The sequence below is a fragment of the Notothenia rossii genome (assembly GCF_949606895.1).
Source record: "Notothenia rossii genome assembly, chromosome: 1".
Taxonomy (NCBI): domain Eukaryota; kingdom Metazoa; phylum Chordata; class Actinopteri; order Perciformes; family Nototheniidae; genus Notothenia; species Notothenia rossii.
Window position 1 is genome coordinate 76062751 of NC_136912.1, and position 22737 is coordinate 76085487.

Genomic DNA, 22737 nt, shown 5'->3' on the forward strand with positions numbered 1-22737 from the left:
ACCACACCACAAGTGCTCCAGATAAGAGGTGGAGCATACACAGATGGGAAAATGGGGCATGAACGAGACACGTCTCCAAACCCACGGGCCATGTGTTATAATTTTCGACTCAGTGCACACTGTCAAGAGTGTCAACATCAGCTGTTACACATGTGTGGCACTCCGCCTGGCATGGTGGAGCGCGGAAGAACCAGGAGTTTCAGGAATAAAAGATAAACCACATCTGGTACGCAAGGCTCATACGTAGGCATTTACGCTCTTAAAAATGTGAACCTTCACTCTCCAAGCCAGTAATTATTCATTCATCTTTCTGCCCCATTGGACAAGACTACAAAATGCTGCCTTGCTTTTATAAGGATAGGTGTGCACTCTTTCAAGTCAGTTCTGATTAAATAGTTAGGAGTAGTTAGTCGTACTGGGCCTAAGGAGATACTCCTCTAAAGTGCTGTAAATATAAGGGATGGGGGACCAGTCCACTGTCCTCATTCTGTGCATGAATGAATCCCAAACTTCATCTGAGTTTCAGCAAGTTTATATGAGGCCCTAAGCAGTGCGAGTAAAGCTAAACATTCCCGGTTTTTACCCTCCACAAGAGCTCAGCACCAGTTTGTAGAAACACAATAGGGACTCCTTTTTCAAGAGAAAAAAGGCTTTTTTAATTGATGAATTGAGATCTTTATATTGGCTTCAGATTAACTTTGGGGAACCTTCTTGCACCAAACCAGGAATCTAGATTTGGCCTCCATTACTTACATTATACACATGTTAAAAAATGATGCATACATACTGTGTGACAGACAGAAACAACAGTTTTGATGTTTGTTTGTGCATTAGAGGATTGTTTTAAGTTAACCTGTCATTTTATAGTTGGTCAAATGTGTATCAGGTTTTCCTCTTGGTGGCTATTCATTTTAGAGGGCAACCAGGTCATGAGTTATTAAATATGCTTGCCAAACATTCAGAGATATACAATATTTAACTAAGTTACTCATTAAAATAGTCATATTTGAAGGAGCCAAATATAGGGTTAGAAAAGGAACGTTCTCATTGAGGCAAACAGCCAATTCTGTTTGAACTTAAAATCCCTCCAGCAATAATGGTAGCGTTAATGAAATTGAGACTTTTTTCTTTTCTCTTTTTTCCTCTCTTTTTCAATTTCTTTCTATTTGCCTTCACTTACCAAAACGACTTCTTTCATAGCTGCTGCTTTAATAAGATTCTATTAATCCGCCTTCTAGAGTCTTAGGACCCTTTGGACGTCACTCATACTTTAAGAAAAGACCAAATTCAATTCTGCTGACTCAGTACTCAGACGCTTGACTGCTCAGTCTGAAGTCTTATCACCTGCTGTGCCTCTTTATCTCACTGTGTGTGTGTGTGTGTGTGTGTGTGTGTGTGTGTGTGTGTGTGTGTGTGTGTGTGTGTGTGTGTGTGTGTGTGTGTGTGTGTGTGTGTGTGTGTGTGTGTGTGTGTGTGTGTGTGTGTGTGTGTGTGTGTGTGTGTGTGTGTGTGTGTGTGTGTGTGTGTGTGTGTTCAGTTATTCATATATTTATTGCATTGATGAGAGAAAATGTGTCTTAATTATATGACTCTTCTGTCACCTCGGTGCCTTCTCCGTGCATTCAGCACACATTGACTCTACCTATAACCAACCAGTCATTATGCATGCCCAGCGCCATGATCTCCTCTGTATCTTCCTCACTAGACTTCATTAAAGCCATCTGATCACACTTTTGCTAATGGCTAGGCTGCTGCTAATAGAAGGCTTGGGAGCAGTTTAAACGTCACTCTGCACGCAGGCCTGTGGGGGGGTGGGGGTGGTTGAAGGGGAGTCGGGATGGAAAGCATGTCTAGAATAATTGTTTACTTTAGCACTCACTTTATGAAGACGTGCTGTGAACAAAAGAGTGACTTGCAACACAAAGTCATGTGTTCATATTCACTCTCAAGGTCAGCTGGAATACCCTGTATGTTTCAAAGCATCGTTAAAAGATGTATTGCTTGTTTTTGAATTATATTCATACAAATTCTGATACATTACTTCCTTGCATTGCATTTGTCTTCTCTCGTATTAAATGCATCTCATTGCATTTAGATTGCATACTTGTATGATTCAACTGAATTATTAACACATGTTGTTTTAAAAGAAAGTAGAAGGGTAAAAATCAGCCGTCCAAAGTGAAATCAAATAAATTCCCTGCCCTTATATCAAATAGGTGTTTTATTGCTTGAAGCTTGAAACCTGTGTTTCTCTCTAGCAGAGGCCTTTGGGGAGGGGGTGATGGAACAACAGTTTTTGCTCACTTTTGTTTGTTTCTCTTTTCTCTTTCTTCTGCTTCTCAGCTGCGAGTGATCACTACCTCATAGGTAACAACATCACAGTAGCTGTTCTGGGGATAGTTATTCCTATCGGTGAGTACTCTTTACTTTCTCGCTGTGTTGCCTTTGCTTTCTGCTTGCCTGCTTCTCCCTCCTCGCTTCTTCGACTGCTTGCCGTTCAAGACCTGCAGGTTGTGTGTGGATTATTGTGTTTGATGTGTCTGGCTGCATGTGTGTTTGACTGTGTTTGTTTGAGAGTTTAAACACCCACCTGACTGATTCAAATGAGTTTATTTTATATTAAACAGGAACATGTTTTGTCCTTTGAACATGCAAATCATACAATAGCCTCAGCTGATGTTTGAGCACAAAATAATAGGTCACTTATTGAGAGAATGTGCTGAACTCTGGTATTATCTCAATAATAGCTGCCTGGCTTTTGGCTACAAAAAGCCATTATGAGCCTTAAAACTCGTCGTAATGTGCACTTTATGTCATTTTTAATGTGATTTGAGCAAATGAGGAATTCAGTTCAAATGTTGTCATCACATTTGACCAGCTTTAATAACATTAAGTTCATGTTTCCACTCTGATCAGACAGTAGCTCAGTCTGAAATCAATCCAGTGAAATGACCTTCTTCGTGACCCAGAGATCTGAGAGTGGGTTACTGGAATCCGATTGTGCATACGAGTAAAAAAAAACGTAATGAGATCAAATTGTGTTTTGTGGAATTTTGACCTGGGAAATTACGTTATTGCTGCGGTAGAAAGATATTATCAGGCCACAATAATACAATACAGTAAAATAAGGTAGGCATAATTGGAGAATGCCAGTTAGTCCAATAAAACAAGCTTTGTGAAGCAATTTATTCTATTAGCTTGAATTTAAATGATAATCACATTTTATGGAAATATTTAATTCTTGACTGAGATATCAGCTTAATGTGCAAATGAGAAGGGGCAAATGTCGCTAATTGAGATCTCTTTCATCCATAATATTAAATAGTTTGAGAAATTATGAGAGCTCTAAAATGTCGTAAAGCGTTTTTTTAAATTATTTTCATTCTCAACCATTGAGATTTCAGCTAATTAAAACAACCCCAGAGACTGTGAAACCTCTCCTCTTTTATCCCTCATTCTGTCCTTCTGCCATTCATTGCAGCCATAAATCTCCCATTCTGTATATTTTTGGCAGCTTTGAAATGTTAATTATTGTTGGAAGTCCACAAGGGCCGGATTTCTGCACCCCAGTTTTCCGCTCACATCCGTTAATGCACCACGCCCACCCACAGCTCCACAAGGGGAAACAGCCCAGCCATGATAATCAGTATTTAGCCAAAGTCAGGCTGTTATGCTGCTCTCTAATTGGAATGCATTGTTTTAAATCAGGCAAAAGCTGATGTTTTTTTTAACCAGTGAGTATTTAGAAAAGAACAAAGGAGGATCTGGGGTTTCCAGCCCAGTCACACAGGGACCTCAAGTGCCTATCCAACAAAAGAGCAATTAGATTGGGCTACCACAGGGGATGCAGATATGTGTGGGCATACACACACCCACACACACACACTTGTTTTATCTCTCCACATTGACACACCTTTCGTTTGGCTGTGGGTCTCATACAGAAACTCATATGCTCACTGTATACACACTCAGGTCCTAAAGGGCAACTAGGCAGTCATGCTGATATGGTAATGAGAGGAGAGATACAGAGCTTATCTCAAATCCTCCAATCCCCATGTTTCTCTCACATGCCCTCTTCTCCTTCCCCTGTCCATTCTCCTCTCACAACCCAGTCAAAAAACACCAGTCAGGCAGTCTGAAGATAGCGTTTACTTTTTCTTTTAATAGACTCGTGCAGAATTAAACATTATAGCCAAATGTAGCACAGGAATAATGCGGTGATTGTTGGGGAAACTTCTGAAGCAATTGGAGTCAGGACTCAAAGAAAGACACGATGGAGAGCTGGAGCTTTGATGGCAAACACTGGCGGTTTATATGGAGCTTCGGCCGGAGAATTCATGTCACGGGCCACGAGTTGACCACACGGTTGAGATGCCACAATCAATTCTGAAGAACTCTACCCCAGACCCATGTATTTAGCTAGTTCAGAGAGAGTAATCAACATTGTGCATAACAAGATAGAATCATAACACCTCTATCAGCTGACGCCAACAGGCAGGAACAGGGAGACAAAACACTGAGAGCACAGCAGCCAAGGTGCTCAGTCAGGACAGTATGAACTGATAAACTGGTTCAAAGTTACGGGCCTTGGAAAATATTTCCCCAACAGTGATGACTGTTAAGCATCCTTGCAGGGCTTTTATTTAATAACAATCTGATCACTGGCTTTACTATATGTCCTGAATACTACAAGATTGAATTCAAATGATTTGTATGCTTTCGATTGGTTATGCATGTATTTGTGTTTGAGTGTGTGCTGGATAAATGGTGTGTGATGGTGCATGCAGACATTCATTGTTGCAAATTATGCATGTGCATATTTGTGTTTGATCATTTTGTATGATTGAGCAATTTTTTTTTTAATTGAATGAATATTATAGTCACTATGAAGGCTCATTGTTTGTAAGTTTCACAAAAAAAAGCATCCAGATTAGTTTTAAATGGCACGTGTATACACAGGGTTTCTCTGTCCATACCCTCGACGTAAAACACTCGGAAATTCTTGTATAAACTGATTTTCACAAGGATTTAATGTCCTTGTGCATCAAAACAATTAAGTTTTCCTTTGCATGAAAAAGTTGATCAGTGCAGTTTAGCTCTATTACCTAAAATCCTATTGTGCAGCATAATGTCTGCATATTAAAGATTGAAGAGACCCAGAAATAAGCTGTTTATATACTTCTAAGGCCTTACAAACAAAGTGATTTAAAAAAAGTGTTTGTGCTATACATAGTATTCTTATGAAGACATGCTGTGGAACTGTACCACAAATGAAGTCTCTTTGTAATACTGTAACGTCACAATACATTTCATGGCAGCAAAAGTTAGTAAATAAGCCATTGACTTCGATAATAGATCAAAGAATACCGATAATAATGAGACTTCAAAAATTGAACATTTTTTTGTGTTTGTGTGTGTTAGTGCTTAAAGCGCCGCTCTGTGTCCCCTGGGCTGTGTTAACGCTCCCGCCGTGTGTTGTTGTTGTGTGTGTGTTAAACACATGCAGTACCTATCCTTGCCACAGTGGTCATCAGCTTGCTCTGCTCCGGAGGGTACCTGGTCTGGCGCAACTGGCGGCGCAAGAACACGAAGAGCATGAACTTCGACAACCCTGTCTATCGCAAAACCACGGAGGACGATGACGACGAGATCCACATCGGGCGCCACAGCGAGTCCGTCGGCCACGTGTATCCAGCAGTGAGTGGCAGCCACAGTCAGCCATTCATAGCGCTTCCTCTAGGGGGCGGCAGCACAGACAGCAACTCCCACTGGTACTCAGGGGCTCCGATGCTCTCGAGCGGCAAATGAGAGATGCTGCAGAGAGAAGAAATGGAGTTTGAAATATTTGGGATATGGGAGCATTGTGCGTGGGTTTTGAAAGCCCGTTTGTTGTACATGTAAGCCTGCTGGAAAGAAGGAACAGGCTCGCACACGCCCACAATCTCACACGTAATTTTTTACAGAAATCACTGAAAAACAGCAAGCATACACACGTTAGCCCTTCACAAGTACATCATGTTCACATTAATTCCACCTTCATGACCATAATCATACAGTACATCATTTGATCCCCCTCACATCTTCGTTGCCAGCCTGCCATCCAATTTACTTGTGCATTGTGTTTTTCCGGTGGTTGAAGTGTTTGTTCTGTTACTGGGTCAGATGTGTTTCTTATGAGGTCCCGTTTCCTGACAAACTCCTAAACTGGCACGTGTCATCTTTAAATTACGGAAGCAGCTGATTCAGAAGTTATTATTTCACAACATGGTCACTAGATTACTGTAAACATGTGCCGTAAGGGAGCATACTTGTTTGAGAGGTATTCTGCTGATATTTCTTTGTCACGTTAGCTGCTAAAAATGATAACAAAGGTTTAGAAAGGCATTAGAGTGCCACTGAGGATTTAATAATGACTCATGTCTCTATGCAGGGCAGTTATGAGAGAAAGGCATGACAGGAGGGCCTCCACAGTGTTGATGATTTCTCCGTCAGACAACAAATATTTTTAGTGTACAGATGTCTTTGAGAAAGAAGATTATTTTTACGAAGCTGACGGATAACTTTTTAGAGTGGACAGTAACATCATAACATTGCCTGAATGTTGATTTTGTTTCCCGTTATAGTTTAAAAGGACATGGAAGATAAAGGAAGGAGAGCACAAATCAGAATCAAGGAAAATTCAGAATAATATATTTTGTCTTGAGTGTAGTTGCAGAAAGCATGATTCTTATCATTTGATGAATTGCAGGCTACCCTGTTGATTTCCCATTTGATGCTAAGGCAGTCTTTGAGAAAACATATTAGGACTGAAGCTGAATTTTCTTCAATACCCAAAAACAACATCAACTTTAATTTTCTCCAAACTGCACTTAAATGTATCAGACACTCATGATATTTATTTAATATATGTGTTGCTTTAGGTATAGGAAAGCAAGCAGGCAAGGACAGCCAAAAGGGATTATAGGGGGGTGGGAGTCTAGCACTTTGATCGGTTGGCATGGTAACACAGATTTCTTTGTGTCGTTCAGAGAGAAAAGCAGCAAAGAATTCTGTGTACCATTGGCACGGTGACAGGCTGCGAACACACACTCACAAACACACACACACACACACACACACACACACACACACACACACACACACACATACACACACACACACACTCACAGACACACACACTCACACTCACACACAGGAAACAGGTGCACAAGTCATATTAAGATTCAAGGTCGAATGAACAACCACCCTATGTGAAGGGCTGCAGAGAGCGAGCGAACTCTCATCTTTTTTTATTTACATCTGCACGGATCTCTTTATTGCCTTCAAATGTTTTTGTTTTTTTTCCTCTCCTGTCCTCTTCTTTTCTCTCCTCGTTTCCTTTCCTTTTGTGGCACTGTGGCAACTCAGACAGCCAGAGAAAAATGAGATTGGCATAATGTGGGCCAGACCTTTTCAGCCGTAGGCAAGCATCCTGCATTCCTCGCATAGGAGCAGCCAGTGAAGGGGGGAATGAATAAAGGGGGGGGGGGGGGGTGGGGGGTGGAAAGAGGGGAAGAGGAAGGTCAGGGAAAGATGAGGACCGTAAGGAGGAACAGAACACTGGATTCTTTAGGAACCTGCCATTTCTTTCCCGAGTGCCATCTTTGATCTCTCTTTATCTCCTGCTTTCATTCTTTCTTCTCTTTCCACCATGATATTATGTTTTCTCTCTCCCTCTCTCCGTTACCAGCCTACTGTAACCGTTTTTTATCTGCTGTTTGCAGCGCGTGGCACTCAGTCTGGAGGATGATGGCTATCCCTGAGGGGGGGGCTGCAGCCTGCCCCCCCTTCCCAATGCCTTCCTGGCCCCTCCTCTCACCACAGCTACACCGTCACAATGAGGCCAGTACACCGCAGAGGAGAAAGAGAAGGAGTTTGCCGGCCCTTTTGTAGGAGCAAGGGATGACATGTACATCTTTTAAATACCCCTTCCTCTCCTGTTTCCTCCACTGGAGTAACAATACTACCACTACTAGCCACTACTACTTCCCTTAGTGCTAGTCTGTTTGTAGCATCTGCTCCTCTCCTCTCTCTTCTCTGCCTCTTGTTCGCTGTAGTGGTGTTCAAAATGCTGCTTGATGATTTTATTTCAAACTAACCTCATTTGGCTATCTCAGTGCACATTGTAAATAGAAGGCCATCGCACAGAGAGAGAAAAGCCGACATGCATTATTTTTTAATTCTTCATTTTACACAGTTTTAATTTATTTGTATGAGTTTGCTCTTGTAAATATGTAATCCGCATCGCTAAGTGCTAGAGTACTACTGGAATAGTTTCACGGTTATACGGTTATAGGAAAGGGCGTTTTTTCTTCATAGTTACCTTTACTTCTCGAGTTGACATGACAGATTTTTGTTTCAAACAGGCGAATGTCGTCCTTTTACACCCAGCCTTTGAGCTTCCCCCCTTGACATATTGTATGTGAGCAGAAGAAGCTAAATATAGCCAAGGGGAAAGGAGACGGAAGAAAATGATGGGGTTGTCTGCATGTTTGGAGGTGGCTTCGGGGTGAAAGAGTTTTGTTTTTTTTATTTGGGAAGGGAATTGAAGGATTTGTGCCATCAGAGGGTAGTTCCTCAAGGCAAAAAGCTACAGGGCAGAGAAGGCAAAGGATTATGGGTAATCCTCTCTCCTGGAATCAGAGGTATGCGTGCAGTCGATAAAGAAGTCAGGATTGTTTGTTGATTATCGGCTGGTGTTAGGTCTCACACGTGTTCCTGACTTTTTGTTTGTGGAAACATTGTCACAACACCTTTGTGTGACTGTGAAATATGAACATTAATGCTTTGAGTTAGAGAGTTCTATGAGTGCCACATGCTGTATTGGAATCCTGTAGAAATGAAGTAAAAGTTATGAAATGAGAGGAAGAGCAAGCAGCTAACTGATTCATTGACAGAAATATTAGTGCCATTAGACAACTGCAAAATATGTTTTTGTCTATTTTTGATTTGTTTTCTGGCCCCAATAGTCTTAAAAACTTCATCACTCTTATAACTTTTGGTGTATGGCTCCCAAAAAAAATCACTTTTACTAAACACTTTGGTTTAACAACATTTTCTGGATGACATGCCATGGATAAAGAGCCCACACTTGAAATAAATCACTTTCCGCTGTCCCTGACTGTTCAGTGTGGTTGTGAGTTTCCCTGATTTGTATGAGCAGATGAGTATTACTCCAAGGCTGACTGAGCCCAGCACTGATTTGATTTGAAAGCTAGATAGAGAAGAAGCGTGTAAACCAGCATTAAGAGCTGATCTTCCATTGGCTAGCCACAGACATGCTTCTAGCCCATTGAATCAGATGGAGTTCATGCCCAGTGACTATTGCAATAATTGCTCATAATGTGTTGTCACTGTGAATATCTAGAGGCCGTTGTGACAAGTTAATATGATCGCTGTTACAAGTACTTATGGCAAATGAACAACATTCCTATTTTGGATATCATTTAGTCTTAATAAAAGGCATCTAGTATGTGTTAAGAATACTTTTATATAGGGTACAGAAGTTTAAGAATAACTTCAGTAATTTCAACAATGTTGCAATTTAGCTTTGTTTCTCACATCCTCTGTCTTTTATAATAACAAGCAAAAACAATTATAGAATGCAAACATCAAAGTCTTCCAATGTAGATTGTGTATAGACATAGCATATGTCTTTATCTTACAATAGACAGCATGTGCATACAAACAAAAGGATGATTAATGGTGGTTATTATTATTCGGGATTCTCACTGATTTCTGGAAGTGTTTGCTCAGTGTGGGTAACCACAGGGGAGGAAGAGAGAAACAGACAGAGAAGGTGGGCAGGAAGTGACTAAACCATGTGCGAACAGGTTTGTGTTTGGAAGATGAATAGTAGGCTATTTATTTTGCCGGATTTCTGCTGATGTTGTGTTACGTCATCCCAGCTCACATCCCTCAGAAGGATGGAACTCTCTCCTCTCAGTTTATGATGCACAGTGGGGGATTTGTACGGCCTATGTGTGAAAAGTGTCACGCTAGACAGGTAAATTATAGTAATCGCCAGCACTGCACTCCTCTACGTCTATAACGAAGGATGATTGAGCACAAGCAAGGGGCCATCTCCCTTAGTCTTAACAGAATAAAATGCATTACACAGTGGGGAAGACTGTGACTCAGCCTAACATGAAACCTGACTGGTTTAGTAGTGGAACTGTTTAGATGGACACAACTGTATCTTTGTTTAAACTGAAGTCATTTTATAATGTTTTTTTGGGTAATTATCGCAATGGAAATTGTTGTTTATCCTTACAATTTCACATTTAAAGTCCTAAAGGACAGATGATGTAAGATGCCAAGAAAGATGAAACAGATCAGATGTCTGTGAATATAAGACATCACAAACCCCCTGCCAGATTGAACCCTGTGCTCAGCCAGCTCTGCACTCCTCATCTTTTCCTTCATGTCCGTGTTTACTGCAGGTCTCATAGAGTTCCATACGGAGGGTTTGCAGTTTGGAGAATAAATAGCTTACTTGTTGAGGTGACTGAGCGTGGCATTGTAGGAAAGTTATTATTGCTACAGTGTGAAGACAGATTGGCTGGTCCACAGCGCGGACACCTTGAGAGCAGCCGTCTCCTGAAGGACGCTGATAAAGTCCATAAGGGACCTTTGTCATCCAACATGTAGGAGATTTTGATTAAAACGGTAGTAGAGGACATGGTTTGAAAGTATGCTATCTTGAAATTCTTGATTCAAATTGTAAGGAAAAATGTTGTAGGATTACACTCAGTCAGTTTCATAAACAAGGCAGCAGTTAGCAGGATCTCACAGAGCTCATGCTCATGCTGAAGGTGTTGAAGAATAAATAGTGCAGTTTTTGTGTATTTATATTTTTGATTGTAGTACCGGTATAATGCTGTGTAGGTACGAGTCAGTTTTTGGGTAATTATCATGGTTAACCCAGTGCTGCAGCGCTGCATGTATAACATAGCACTAAGTTATTGAGCCAGGTTAGTAACTTTTAAATGTAGTCTTAAACATGTAAGGTACACACATTTAAAAGTGTCTTAATATAAAGATCGGAAGCCGGCTGCTCCAACAGTTTGTAGGTTCAAACTAACACACAAATGGGATCTGAACCAGCTGACAGAGAAAAGTGTTTGCTTATTATTTAACAATTGGTATAATTGACCCGAGATAAAAAAAACTGTTTATTAGGCATTTAATGGAAAATTTGTATTACCTTGAATAAAAATCATTCTGCTAACGATATAATGAGACTAAATGACCAACAACTTTCAAGTTTGTGTATGCAGATATTTCCTCTCATAGACAATAAACATAAATCTCTTTATGATCAACAGTTAAATTTAATATTTATCTTGACCCCATAAAACCGTTTAGTTTTCTTGCGATGCTTTCTGTTTACACTGTTCGTTGGTTTTGTTTGGTCAATACTGAAGATGATTCTTAAATAATTCCACACATTAGTTACGTTTCGAATAGCTAACATATTCCTCAAGTTTTAATGATGAAAATCAACGTAGTTGTAAATATTTTACACACAAACTTAGTGATGAATGTACAAACAGCTGGTGCGACATCCTGTTCTCAATATTAAGACACTTTTCAGAGGGTAAAACACACAAAATGTGCCCGTTAGGCCTATCCATCTATTGGTTTTTACTCATGCTGTCATACAATATGTTGACATTTCTAACACCCTAATGCATAATAAGCAGGTTCCTATCACAAATAAACGATGTCAAGGTTGCATCTGGTTTATTTTATTGAAATTACGATACAATAACATAGCACAACAGTATAGCACTCTCTAACAGCTGTGATAACCCATAATTCAATATAAGTGTCTGCAGTAATTACAGTGTTTCTGATTTGTGCTCCCTGTTTTGAACTGTCCTGTTGCATGTCCCTCTCTTCCGCTCTTCTAATTGGTCGCTTCCAGTCCTTTCCTAGCAGAGAATCTGACCTGTGCTGCATTGAACCAGGATGCTTTCATTGCTTTCTAACATAACTCACATCTCTCAACCACTTCACTTCTTAATGCACTGTCAAAAGTAATCTGTGGTTGGTAACTTACTACTGAATTGTAGTTTAGAGATCAGCACTGCTGTCTCTGTGCTCGCTCATTCTCTTGCCCTCCCATCTTCATTTAAGTCATCGTCATCTTTCCTTTGGCAAGGGCTATCAGTCTTTGGGTAGACAGGCACACACACTCACTGGACTAATGGGATAAAACTCCGGAGTAATAAAATGGAACCCCTGAAATAATGAGGAAACCCCGAGAGCCGGTAAAGAAACTCAAGCCACGAGAAGCAGCCCACCATTCACCGACCAGCTACAGTTTGGACTGTGGAAGGAGCCCTCATTGACTCTACTTGGCTGGCATGTATCTCTTGTTGACCCAGTGACTTTCCTTCAACTGGTTCCTCTTATCATGTGTTTTTGGGGATATTTGTGCGTTGTAGTTGTTGCTCTCTCTCTCCTTTCTTTCCTTGCCAAACCATTCTCAGTTTCATATTTGGTCTTCTGAATAATGGATTACTTGAAGGGCAATGTTCAGTCGCCTACATTTTTACATTTAAAATGAAGAAGGCAGCAATGGGGGAAGTTGTGAAGTCTGTGTGTGTAAATCTTTTTATGGGTTGGGATGATATACTGTACACCGGCAACACCTTTTATAAATAACAGTATTGTTACAGATTTGGACATTTTCCTTCAACAGTGATTGAGTTGGGAGAAATCACAGCCAATAAGAAACTATTGGCTCCAATATTTTTGGAAAAACTGTCTCCCTGGATTTTCTCAAAATGTCGCTGATGTGTCATTGCCTGCAAGGAAATCTCAAATACCATTGGGGTTCCGTCCATTCCACAGCCATACGACAGGCATTTTTTTACGCTGTTTGTTGCACAAAACTTTTCAAGAAGCCTTCTGCACTGTGTAAAGAGATAACGTTCTTAGGAGGGGAGGAAATAAAAGGGAGGGGGGGGGTTCAATGGTACAGTCCAATGGTTTTGAATCATGACTTGTAAATACGTTTTCATACAGCAAAAACTTTTTGATAATGTTTTAAATGTATCTGTAAAAAAAGATGTACATAAACCTCTGGGGTTAAAGGAGTGTAGACTATATATGAATTTATTTGTACACAAGAGCACTGGATTTATTTACTACTTGATTGTAACTAAAAATTAATAATCTGCCAAAGTGTTTTTACTTTACTTCCTCTCCTATCTGTTCCGTTTGTTGCTTTTTAACAGCATTGCAGATCTTTAGTGTTCATACTGTATTTAATTCTGTTAAATAGATTTTGTTGTTGTGTGTTTTAAAAAAAGAGGTTATCTTTTTAATTTATTGGTGCCTTGTTTTGTGCTCCTGTATACTTTTACTCTTTCTGTTTTTCTGTGTTTTGTGTCTGCGGGCGGGGGGGGTTAACTGGCGGGTTGGTGAGGGACGGGGTAGGGGGAGTTAAAAACTTAGCAACTTCTGTACTTACATGGAATATCTGTACTGTATGCCAAAATGGTCTCACTCACGTTTCTATGAAATCAAGCTGTTGATAAATATCTCTATATATTGATATATTAAATTTATAAAAACTGTCCAACCTATTTGTCTCTGTTTCATCTGGACTCTGCATTCTTGTCTTGTCTGGATCTCAGTCTTTCTGATTGACTTAAATCTTCTTAGCAAGAGTGTAAGCATCTGCAAACTGCCTTAAGTATGCAACAAAGATATCTTATAGTTAATGTAATATTGTTAATCATTACAAGGCCAAATACAAGAGCACTTTAGGTAGAGTTTTGCCATTAAAGCGCAGTCTCTTTAGCATTTCTACATTGTAATTCAAGAAACAAAGTATGAATGAATTCCTTGAGCCATGACTAAATGTATATATAGATTATCTTTCTGCCCTTTAGATAACATGAGGTCATGAAGTTGAGCATTAAAGTAAATAGGTTGGCGCTTTGTAACATGGCAAAGCTCCCCAACCCGCCCACTTAAAATGTGTTTCTGGTTGTTGCCAGCCATTACGCTTTTCTCATATGGATTTAGAATATGTAGAGTTAATAACCCCCTCTATCTTTAAACAGTTTAAAGCCAAATCTCCATGGGATGCATCATGGAGATCATCATCGAGTGATACCAGCGCCAAATCAAACTTTCTTTTTAAGTTGGTATTATGTCAAAACTTTATTTTATAGTCCAACACAGGAAGTGCAATAATATAAACTGTTTTTCATATTGCTGAGGATACAGGCGCTCTTTCGCCTGCCCATTGTTGCAGAGTTGCTGTTGCTCTTCATTGAAGATTCAACTCAACCAGTGCCCTGCGCTGTCATCTCCCCGGGCATTACAGAAGTCAAGGGTTTCATTGAAGATTCATGATAAGTGAGGTATTGGTGCCGGATCAAAGGGGTTATGGTGTTCTATGATACACTTCTGGCTTCCCTTTGAATCTCATCCTGCATCTGCCTCTTCCATTACAACTTGCATTGGTAAAGTGTATCCAGTTAAGTTTACAGGCAGTTCTTAGGGGGTTGATATAAAAGTGTTAGAAATTCCAAATTCAACAGTTATCACATGTATAGTAAAGGACAGGTGTTTGAAAGAGTTCTCTGCAGGGCAATCAACCCGAACAGAAACAAGTCAATACAGAGGTCTGTTACAGCCGAGAAATACCTCCAACCTTATGTCCCAGAACCAGAAATCATAAACGCCGTTGATGGCCTGTCTATTGGCTTTGTTCCTGGTTAAGTTGTTGCCTTGAGAACTCTGATTTCAAACACATATCATTGTCACCTTATGTCAATTAGATGATGGTTGACTTTGATGAAGAACTGCAATCCTTTCATTACGCCCTCTGGCTATATGTTAGGTGGAGTTTGATTTCTTCTAAAGCATTAGAGTGGTAGTGATATGAATTGATTACTGACATGCAATGGGTTTTTTAAATTGGTACTGGTGCATTCTATTAATATGACCCTGTGGGCCAGCACCTGAGTAAATGTGCCAGTTTGCCCTCAATCCTTTTTAAATCAAATGTATTCTATATCAAAGTAAGTAAGTAAGTCGGGCAGTACAGAACTAAACGGAAGGTTCTCTGTTGGTAGTTTTCTTTCCACTTTTCCAGAGGTCGTTATTATATACATTTTCAGGGATGTCTTTTTAACTCAGCCCAATCCTTATATGCTGTGTCCAATTCCAGCAATGACCAGAAAGAGGAAGACACCTACAGCATCCATTTTCACAGTATTGGAATTCAGCCACACTCCACAACCTTTTCCCTCAAACTATTACCTCTCCTCTGATGACTGTCGGACTCTAATAGTTAATATTTAGTTAGAGTTCGAGGGGGCATCCAGGTGGGAGAGTGCAGAAAATATTCACTTTGAACCGTCGCTTAATCATGAGTAAAATATTTAAGGAGCCTGACACGGCAACTCTATTTATATAAATATAGCTAACCCAAATGTGTGCTTCTCCTAGAGAATCCTTGTTCTTTAATTTGTTCTTCAGAGTTTAAAAGGGTTTCATGAATTCACATCACTTTAATCTACTTTATAGTGGTAATAATATATACAATAAAAGTACAGCCTTGCCACATGAACTACAGCCTAAAGCCCAGTTGAAAAGGCCTAAATAACAAAATGTGTGAATGACAGCTGAACGTAGTAGATAGTATAACATCCAACAAGCTTTCTCCCATCAGGAATTGCGGGAAATAAATCAGAGCTAAATGAATATTTAACTTACACATTTGTCATGGGGCCAGAAACATGACTCCAAATTAATTCTATTGTTCCTTCATGTCTGCTGGATGTGTAAATAGGCAGCTGTCTCTGTAAACAAAAATGTTCGCCGAAAATGTTTTCCATCAATTTAACAAACATCTTTTATTCACTGTTGAGTGTTTTACCACCCGCAATTATGTTTTTCAGCTTTAAGTGTGTCTATGTCCTTGTGCCAATACAGCGTACATCATCAGCACTCTTACAAATCATGAGTTTTCAGTATGCAAATGACATGTGAAATGCTTAATCCTTGTAAACTAACCAACCTGCATTGAATTTAATTAGTATTTGAACAAAGCTATCCTCACACTGTGTCATGCCCTGCTGCCCCTGCTGGCCAGAGTCCCCACTGCACTAATGTTATCGCCATTAAAACTTTGAGTGGATCAACACATTGAAACACAAACAGGCTGCCAATCTGCTTGGCTCTATCATCCAAGAAACATTAATCCTCCATTTTGTTTTCAGGGCACAGTACTTTCTGTAAATTGACATAAAGCAGAGGCTTTGCTTATGTTTGCTGTTGTAATTCCCTTTAATCATTCTCCATTATTGTCTTTCCCCGTCTCATTATACCTTCCTCTCTCTCATTACCTTCTGTTGTGCCTTTGTGACGCCTCTGAGAGCCTTGCATAGGCAATGCAGGTTTATGGCGCTCCTGTGTGGGAACAGTTTCACAGGATTAACAATGGAAGTGTTTCACAGCCATTGCAATAAAATGTGATTGTTAAAAGCAAATTAAGACTCCCTCCACCATTTGCAGTTATTTTCATTTGCATCAGCCCATTCCCTACATTTTCCATCTCACCTTCTGTCTCTCTCTTGGTCCATTTATTTTTACCTTTATCAGCACTTTACGCTTCTCCCTTGTAACACTTTCCCACAGTAGCACCTTTTTGATAAGATGTTTCGACTTTGTAAAGGAAGCCAATCGGTTCATTTGCCACATCTGGCCTCATGAAGTTATTGCAATAAAGTCCCTTTCTGTTTAAAAATGCAGTGAACACACAGATACCCCTCTGCCTCCCTCCCTCCCTTGTCTGCCTCATGCATGACAGTTCCTATTATCTCCTGGATAATAAGTTGCACATATTAGCCACGGGGGCAGACGGAGAAGCAGGGATATGGCACAGTGTATGTGTGTTTGGTTGTGTGTGTCTGTCTGTGTCTGTCAGCGTGAATTCTCTGTATGGCTGTGTGTATGGCTATTAATATTTGCCTGTCTATGTTTGTGATTCTGTTTGTCCTAGAGTGCTTCTCTTTGTCTGTATTTATGGATTTACGTCCATCTGTGTGTGTGCCCGTCTGGATTTTGTGTCTGTCTGTGTAACTGCATGCCAGCATGTGTGTTTGTCTCTTCACATGTGGGTGTATGTTGTGTGTGCTTGTGTGTGTGTTTTCACAGGAACACACCAGAGGGGGAGTTGATGGGCTAAGTGCCATTACCAGATAATTACGGCTAAAATTCTCCAAGCTAACGAGGACAACTCATCATCATGGTGCTGGCAGACAGGGAGGCCACAAAAAACGTCTGCAATTCAGATGAGGAGCACTTCCCCCTTCTTCTATTGGCGCATGTGTGTGTCTTTTCTTTAGTGCTTGTATGATGAGAGGGATTACTGTTATTCACGTTTTGAATGAGAAGCCATCCTCTCAGTGTGTGTTTGCATGTGTGAATAAATATGAATACTGTTATCAGTGTAATTGGCCGGCACCGGAGCCCAGTGTGAGTTGACTTTAAGGGCATTCATACACCACATTGAGTGGATACCTGTAATGGGCTCATACTCCACTCCCTGTGGTTTTAGGTTCAAGGTTCTTTATTTTGTCATACGAACATAGCTACAGTGTAGTTATGGCGATGAAATTCTTAGGTCACAGGCTTCTCCAACAGTGCAACACAATAACACAGATAAACAGAAAAAATATAATGCAAGTAAATAGTAAATATGTGGTTGACACACATTTGAGAGAAGGATCACGTTTTGTTCAGTTGGATAATCTCCACATGTCTACGCTACTTTCGAATCATAAATCTAATCAATCGATTTATGATCGATAGATTTATGATTAGAACATTTAAAAAGTAGGTTTTTTTTTTTTTTTTACGCGTCACTGTGGCACTCTATTGGAATGATATATTAGATAAATAGATAAATAATTACTAAGTAGCAGATGAATGTTATGGATGTTGTTTCAACAGTTCAGGTGTTTAACAGATGTTGTTTCAGCAGTTCAGTGATGTGGACACCAAGGAACCTGAAGCTGCTGACTCTCTCCACCGTAGTCCCATAGAGTGGCGAAGTCCCTCCCTTTCTGGGGGGCCTCCATGGGACCTTATTTTGGACAAATGATGTATTGAAGTCAATGGGGAGAGAAAGATTATCTTTCGATCCTGTTTGAATTGTGCCACGAATTACACATATGATGTTTGTCAATTTAAAAGATAATTTTGCAAGTCAAAAAAATAAAAATGTGTCGTAAAACTGTGAAGCAACACTTTTTTTTGTGTGAAACCGCTCAATGAACTACATCTCCTGTCTCGCAACACACACCAAGACAGCCGTCATGTTGGCACATTTCACTTCTTTCTTTCAGAATGAGGCGAAAAGTATTAAAAGAGGTGAAAATCACTACAAGTCTGGGCATGTTGAGAGCTGTACATACACAAAACGGGAGTTAGTCGGTTCCAAGAGCCAGCGTGCAGGAACGGGATTCTGGGATTTGTAGTCTTTCTAGTTGCGTATTTTTCATAGTCTTATATTTCAACAGTTTTACGACAAACTTTCTTTCTTGACATGGAAATTATTTTTTAAGATTGACAAACATCATATGTGTAATTCGTGGCACAGTTCAAACGGGATCGAAAAATAATCTTTCTCTCCCCATTGACTTCAAAAATAAATTTTTCCGAAATAAGGTCCCATGGGTTGGAAGTAGATGGGCGGGACTTCGCCTCCCTATTGATGGCGATGGGGGCGTGTCCCTCTCTCTGCTGTTTCCCGTAATCCACAATCAGCTCCTTGGTTTTGCTGAGGTTGAGATGGAGGTTGTTATCCTGGCACCAAGATGTCAGGTTTTCAACCTCCTCTCTGTACGCCGTCTCGTCGCCGTCTGTGATCTGGCCGATTACGGTCATGTCGTCAGCAAGCTTCACGATGGTGTTGGAGCTGTGTGTGGCCACACAGTCGTGTGTGAACAGGGAGTAGAGGAGAGGTCTGAGCACGCAGCCTTGAGGGGCTCCGGTGTTGAGGATCAGGGTGGAGGATGTGATGTTTCCCACCCGCACTGCCTGGGGTCTGCCCGTCAGGAAGTTCAGGATCCAGTCACAGAGGGCGCTGTTGAGCCCGAGGTCTCTGAGCTTGATGACCAGCTTGGAGGGCACAATGGTATTGAAGGCTTAACTGTAGTCAATGAACAGGATTCTCACATATGTGTTCCTCTGGTCCAGGTGTGAGAAGGCAGTGTGGATGGTGAGGGCTATGGTGTCGTCTGTGGACCTGTTTGCTCTGTAGGCAAACTGCAGGGGGTCCAGAGAGTCAGAGAGGGAGGAGGTGATGAATGATTTGACTAACCGCTCAAAGCACTTCATTATGATGGAGGTGAGTGCTACTGGGCGGTAGTCATTGAGGCTGTTGATTTTTGTGTTTTTGGGGACAGGAACGATGGTGGAGTGTTTAAAACATGTGGGTACTACAGACTGCAGCAGGGACCTGTTGAAGATGTCTGTGGTCACCACTGCCAGCTGAACTGCACATACCCTCAGAACAAGGCAAGGGAGGCCATCAGGTCCAACAGGAGCCTTGTGTGGGTTAACCCTTTTAAAGGATTTACACACATCTGCCCTGTTTAAAACAAACTGGGCAGTTGGCAATGAAATGCCCGGCGTTGCCACAATACATGCATTGGCCAGCACTCATCCGGCGCAGACGCTCCTCCGGGGAAAGTCTAGCACGTCCCAGTTGCATAGCCTCCTCATGAGAAGTGGTGGGCACACTGGGGGGCGAGAGGACGGAAGGAGACTTAAACACAGAGGGGACAGATAAGTGGGAAAACTGGGCTTACTTTGCAAGACTGGTGGAGTACGCTCTGTCCACTCTGCTCGGCGCTCCCGCAAACGACAGTCCAGGCAGGACACCAGGGAAATCAGATCTAGAAGGTCCGCTGGAACGTCTCGAGCTGCCAATTCATCCCGGAGCTGATCCTTTAAACCTCTCACAAACACCGCCCTTAGAGCCGCCTCGCCCCATCGAGCCTCTGCAGCGAGAGTATGAAACTCTATGGAATACTCGGCCACAGTCTGGTTTCCCTGTTGTAAACTGAGCAGCTGATTAGCGGCGGAGCCAGAATAATTGGGATGATCAAAAACGGCAGAAAACTGATTTGAGAAACACTCAAAACGCAGAGAGTCATAATCCACTGAAGAGCTCAAAGCCTCTGCCCAGGTTAAAGCCTTGCCACGGAGCAAACTCAGAACATAATTAATCCTGGTGACATCAGCTGTAAACGAAACAGGACGCTGGCGAAAAACTTTGTTGCACTGAAAAATAAATCCTCTGCATCTCTCCACTTCTCCATGGAATGGCTCCTGGAGCTGGATTGGGAGTGGCACGAGAAGCAGCGACCGAGGTAGTGAGAGCAGAGATCTGGCGAGCTAACTCTGAGACATGATGAGCCATGGGTTACTCTCGACTAACGCCTGGATGAGCTGGTCGTTTTGACCCAGAAGGGTACCCTGACTAGACAGGGCATGATGAACAGTGGCGGGATCCGATCCAGTGCCTGCGGGATTCATTCTTGGCCAGTTCTTCTGTTCTGGTTCACGTGGAGTGACTGGAGATGAGAACCCGCTATGCAAGCACTAACGGCCCGTCCACACAGCGGCGTGCATTGAAGCTTCAACGCTTCTGCCCATTCACTTTGAATTGGGTGACGTCACACTTTGCCGAACTGCATTTTGGGAGCGTTGCTTCGCTTTGTTCGCGTTGCTTCGCTTTGCTTGTTCAAAAGTTGAGCAACTTTTGAAGCTTCGGCGGAAGCGTAAGCCAATCAAATCATATGCCAGTACAAGCTCTAGCCAATCAAACTGCTGCTTGTGTGTCTGGGGCGGGAGATTCATGTGATTGGTTGTTGGTCGAGTTTCGGACACGCCCTCCGGCCTGGACGTTTGTTTACCACTGAAGTATAAACGAAGAACTGGCGAAGACTGAGGATAAGAACCGGGCTTTTAAGCCGGTGCAGGTGAGTAGTGGCTATCAGTGAGATGAACAACAGCTGGAGAGGTGTGGAGACGGGAATCCAAATGTAGGTCAGCCACGCACAGCCAGGAAGACAGACAGACAAAAACACAGAGGAGGAAAAAGAGGAAGGCGGCACTGTGGATCCTCACACACATCATCGATGCATTTCCCAATGTAGGAGATGACCGTATCCGTGTGTGTGTGTTGATGTTATTGGCCTCAAACACACTCCAATCCGTAGATGCAAAGCAATCCTGCAGTGCTGAATCTGACTCGTCACTCCATCGCTGCACTGTCCTTGTTATCGGTCTGTTCCGTTTAAGTTTCTGCCTGTGAGCAGGCAGCAGCAGCAGTTAGATGTGGTCTGAAGGGAGGGAGAGGGAGAGCCTTATATCCATGTTGAAAAGGGGAATAAACATGGTCCAGTATGTTTCCCCCGGTCGTTGGGCAGCTGATGTGTTGAAAGTACTTCGGCAGGACCTTCTTCATGTTAGCAGTGTTAAAATTCCCGGCCACAACGAACGCCGCTTCTGGCCGTGAAGTCTCGGTTTTGTCGATAATCCCAAACAACTGATCGAGTGCCGTGTTGTTGTCGGCGAGCGGCGGAATATACACTGCTGTGATCACAACAGATGTGAAAAAGCCTGGCATGTGATCATGAGGTGCTCTAAATGAGCGGAACAGCCTGAAGAAATAATTCTCACATCTGTGCACCAGTAGTTATTAGTCATTACACACACACCGCCACCTTTACTTTTCCCCGAGTTAACTGTCCGGTCCTGGCGAAAGATTGTGAATCCGTCAGGAACAATGGCGGAGTCCGGGATAGCGGGGTTGAGCCAAGTCTCAGTGAGAATGAACACGTTACAGTTATTAATGTCCCGTTGAAAAGCAATCCGACTTCTGAGTTCATCTAGCTTATTTTCAATCTATTGAACATTAGCCAGAAGAATACTCGGAAGAGGGCGTTGGTTTTCTCGTTTCCTCAGTCTGACCAGCAGCCCGGCACGGGGCCCCCGCTTTGTCTTCCTCCTGCGTCTCTCAGGTAGGACAACAGGTAGCCATGGTGGATCTCCATTGTCTGTCGGTGGGTTATTGTCCACAAAGTTTCTGATATGCAGAAGTTTCTCTCTACTATATTGTATAGCAGAGTTGGTGCGGTCGACTTGCATGTTGCGAACCATGTTAAAGCAAACGGCAAAAAGTAAATAAACACAAACAAAATACGAAAAAGGGCAAAGTTGGAGAGGAGCCAAAAGACAATGCTGCCATCTTCACCGGCTCATTCAGAGCTTCAGTGATGGGCTTATTTCCTTCCTAACTGGTGTATGTGGCACACAGAGGCAGCCAGCTACAGGGACGTATATGTGCAAGGTGCAATTACACTAGAACAACACAACAAGCTCCTCCCTTTGTGCTGCAGATGTTATTTATGCATAATGTTTGAGTAATTAATTAAATTCATGTTTGTACCTGCTGGGACAGGTGGTGGGTTCCCACGTACAAATACAGATTTTGGAAACCGCATATTAAGCCTTCATCTTTACATTCCCCTGGCTTCCAAACAGTAGTGATTAGAGAAAAACTGAATTTTTACTCATTTTTCGTTTCCTCTATATACAATCCTCAGAGTATGGTACTGTAAGAGAGTGTGCAAAGAGAATTACAAATATGCC

General features: G+C 41.8%; 1 protein-coding gene across 5 annotated transcripts in view; it reads left to right on the forward strand.

Moving 5' to 3' along the window:
- Window positions 1–13628, forward strand: part of lrp8 (low density lipoprotein receptor-related protein 8, apolipoprotein e receptor) — a 163354-nt gene extending 149726 nt beyond the window's left edge. For 2 of the 5 annotated variants that reach the window (XM_079668088.1, XM_079668089.1), the window contains exons 17-18: window positions 2344–2412; window positions 5507–7526. In XM_079668088.1, the coding sequence (XP_079524214.1) occupies window positions 2344–2412; window positions 5507–5808 (371 nt within the window). In that variant the 3' untranslated portion in view covers window positions 5809–7526. Of the gene's footprint in view, window positions 1–2343; window positions 2413–5506; window positions 7527–7763 lie in introns of those variants that run through there. The other 3 variants (XM_079668090.1, XM_079668091.1, XM_079668092.1) reach the window with 2 other exon arrangements.
- The last annotated feature ends 9109 nt before the right edge of the window (window positions 13629–22737 follow it).